Below are 3,043 nucleotides of genomic sequence, written 5' to 3'. Positions count from 1 at the left end.
ATGAAATTGGAGGTAGTTTGAGGATTAAATATTTTATGCTTTTTAAGCTCAAAAAAAGGGGGTCGTATTATACATGAGATCATATTATACATGAATAAATATGGTAGTTGCCAGCAGTGGCAGTGAGATACTACCTTTAGTGTTGAAGATCAACTAACTTAGCTGTAGTACAAGAAAGTCAGGTTTGAACTTTCAATGTTTGCTTTTTACCTTTATCAGAGATGAATAAGTTGCATGCCTGTAAACCCTGATACTGACATCCTATAATATAACTATAATAACAGAGTACAGGTGTGTTACTGATGAGTTCCTGTGACTAATTTCATTGTATGTTGAAGTGAACCCAACACTGGTGCCACAGCGGTCTGTGACCCTCTGAGTTTGTTGTAAAGTGATTGGTTGCTTTTCATTCCCCTAAAATAAGCCCCACCGAGCGGCTGCAGCAGCCACAAACAGACGTGAAGAGAATCTGGACTCAGACCCAGCAGAGTCTGGTTTAATATGCCGATCACATCTTCCAGACCCCCCACCCCCCTCCACTTCGTCTTTTACCTTCCCGTAACCCAGAGTACTGAAGCAGACCTGCAGTTCAACACAGAAACACTCAAGTGTCTATTAATGCCTAACAAGTATGCATGACTGCAATCAGCAGGAGATGCCGAGTCAGCCGGTGTTTGATTAAATTGTTCTGATAGAGAATCAGTTGTGCAATGCTGCTGCGCAGAGTGTGTCGACTTCAAGGGCAGGAGAGAAACCCACTGCAGGGAGCGAGGAAACCCTGAAAATTTTAAATAAACTCAGTCTATCAGTAGGAATAACAAAGCTGCTTCAGCACCGGACTGACTCCATGTTTAATGAGGCGAACAGCAACTGGACCGCTCTACAACAAACTGCAGTCCGTTTGGCACCAGGGTTGTTTCTTTTCTCCACACATCATACATTTAATACTCACTGGCCAAGTTTGATTTTAAAGTCCACKAACAGACTGGTTTCAGTGGCCTCAGGTCCCACTGGGCTCCTCAAACCAGATCTACCAGTCTATCAGCTGGTCCATCCATCTAAAAACCAATGCCTGATTAAGAATTCATGGAGCACCAGCAGAGCTGAATCAGTCTGAGAAACCGGCCCGTCGCCAATCTCAGCCTCTCTGTTCCTCCTCTCCCCCCTCCCTACCCCCCTGTCTCCCCCCACTCCTCCTCTTATAGGACAAGGAGGTGAACCTGGAACAGGTGCATCGTCGTATGAACAGTCTTTTGGACGAGGACTTGGCCCACAAGCAGATCCCCGGCCCCTCTATCGAGATCTCTGCGCTGGACATCGGCAGCATGCAGCCCAGCCAGGCCTCTCTGGTACCGGGCCCGGAGTCCAGGCGGGACTACCCGCCCTCGGGCCTCGCTGTGACCACCTACCTGCCCGGGGAGGGGGTGCCGCCTCCCCATCTTCCCCATCCTCACCATGGGGGGACCCTAGGCAGGACACTTCCCCCATCCCAGGTCCCTGGCAGCACCACGTTGCCCCCACACCACCCACTCAGCAGCACCATGCAGTGCAAACACCGGGCCCCCAACGGGGGGTTGTTCCGGCAGAGTCCTGGCAAGATACCAATGTCCTACCAGGCAGTCTCCGGAGGACCCATACCCGAAGCCATTGACCCCACCCACAGTACATCCATATAGACAGAACCTGTGGATGTGAGGCGGGTCGGGAAGCTTCACAAGGAAAAAAACACAAATGTACAAAGTCAAAAAAGAGATTTTTTTATATCGAACCAACTGTTCCGAAAAAAAAAAAAAAAAAAAAAAACTAAAAATTTGAGTCCTTGGGCGAGTTGGCGGCTGTAATTTTTCTCCTGTAGATTTCTGTAAATATCAAGACAACAAGTGAAGTCAAAGTGTATTTTGAATATTCTCAATTTTTGAAGTTGAGTTATAAAAACAAAAACAGATAAAAACATAAATATAAATATATATATAAATACATTGACGAAAAGTTCAGACTGTTTGAACGGCTTTGTAAATTTTCTTCAATTAAAACAATGACGCGGATTTCATTGTGATTGTTTTCTAAGTGCCGAAATCAAACGATGTCTCTCCACAACTCATCGATGTACGACGACTACCCATGATGCACTGCTGCGGGGCATTTTTTTAGTGTCGGGACACCTACTGTTATGCACCTCTGTTACCAAACCTATAAACAGTATATCTTCAGCATCGGATGGAAATGATCACTTTTTTCTCCCCATTTGTATTAAAAGATAAAACCATCCTCGGATTTTTGTCAAACTAAAATCGACTTTTTGTTCATGTTCAATGTAAAACTRCTTGGATTTGTGTTCCTCTCACAGCTGAATGGATTGTTTTTAACGTTGCATCAGTTTTCAAAGGAAGAAAGCCCAGAAGAGCAGGGAGGAGAGTCTTAGGCCATGTTCACTGAGTTTGGGTTTAAATCAAGCAAGGAATGCAGYAAATGTTGCTCTGCAGTGAATGAACCAAAAAATAACTGATTCACACATTTTTAAAGTGAGGTTTTGGTAAATAAAGAAAACAAACCTTTAAACACAGATCCCCTTATAGCAGCTTAAACCTGTTTGGGTTAAAATGCGCGTGGAACMTTCAGCTTCATTTTGACCCCAGGGCAGCAGGAGGGTTCAGTTTTTTCAGGACTAACGACTAAAAATTGGCCAAAAAAAGATGAAACAAGAATTCCAGATGCTTTTTACTGATTTTCAGCAATATTTCACCTTCAGAGTCAACATTACCTGTTTTTACGGTTTAAATATCCAAATGTTCAGGTGCCAGGAGCTATGCCTTTTAATATTTAACTTTTGTACTTTTTTAAAATATTTAACTTAATTCATGTTTTTATGTTTTAGTAAGATGAATAGGGATGTTTAATTTGTGCTAACTTTAGCTTTGAAGTTTTTGTTTCAATAATTTTGACTCAAACAGTTCTGCAGCTCAATGGGCCTCATGCAAGAACCGTTCGTATTCACAGATTTGTTCTTAAGTTGTGCGTACGAGTGATTTAGGAGAATTTGTGG

General features: G+C 43.3%; 1 protein-coding gene across 1 annotated transcript in view; it reads left to right on the top strand.

Moving 5' to 3' along the window:
* Positions 1-2,045, top strand: part of LOC106532681 (glutamate receptor ionotropic, delta-1) — a gene marked incomplete at its 5' end in the record, with an annotated part of 82,478 nt that extends 80,433 nt beyond the window's left edge. Inside the window, 1 exon segment of the mRNA XM_014028810.1 lies at positions 1,206-2,045. Coding sequence (XP_013884264.1) covers positions 1,206-1,676 — 471 coding nt within the window.
* Positions 2,046-3,043: the final 998 nt, after the last annotated feature.

This window comes from Austrofundulus limnaeus, unplaced genomic scaffold, assembly GCF_001266775.1.
Source record: "Austrofundulus limnaeus strain Quisiro unplaced genomic scaffold, Austrofundulus_limnaeus-1.0 Scaffold811, whole genome shotgun sequence".
Lineage (NCBI taxonomy): Eukaryota > Metazoa > Chordata > Actinopteri > Cyprinodontiformes > Rivulidae > Austrofundulus > Austrofundulus limnaeus.
Note: the sequence above shows the minus strand (reverse complement) of the source record. Positions and strands in the feature narration are given on the sequence as shown.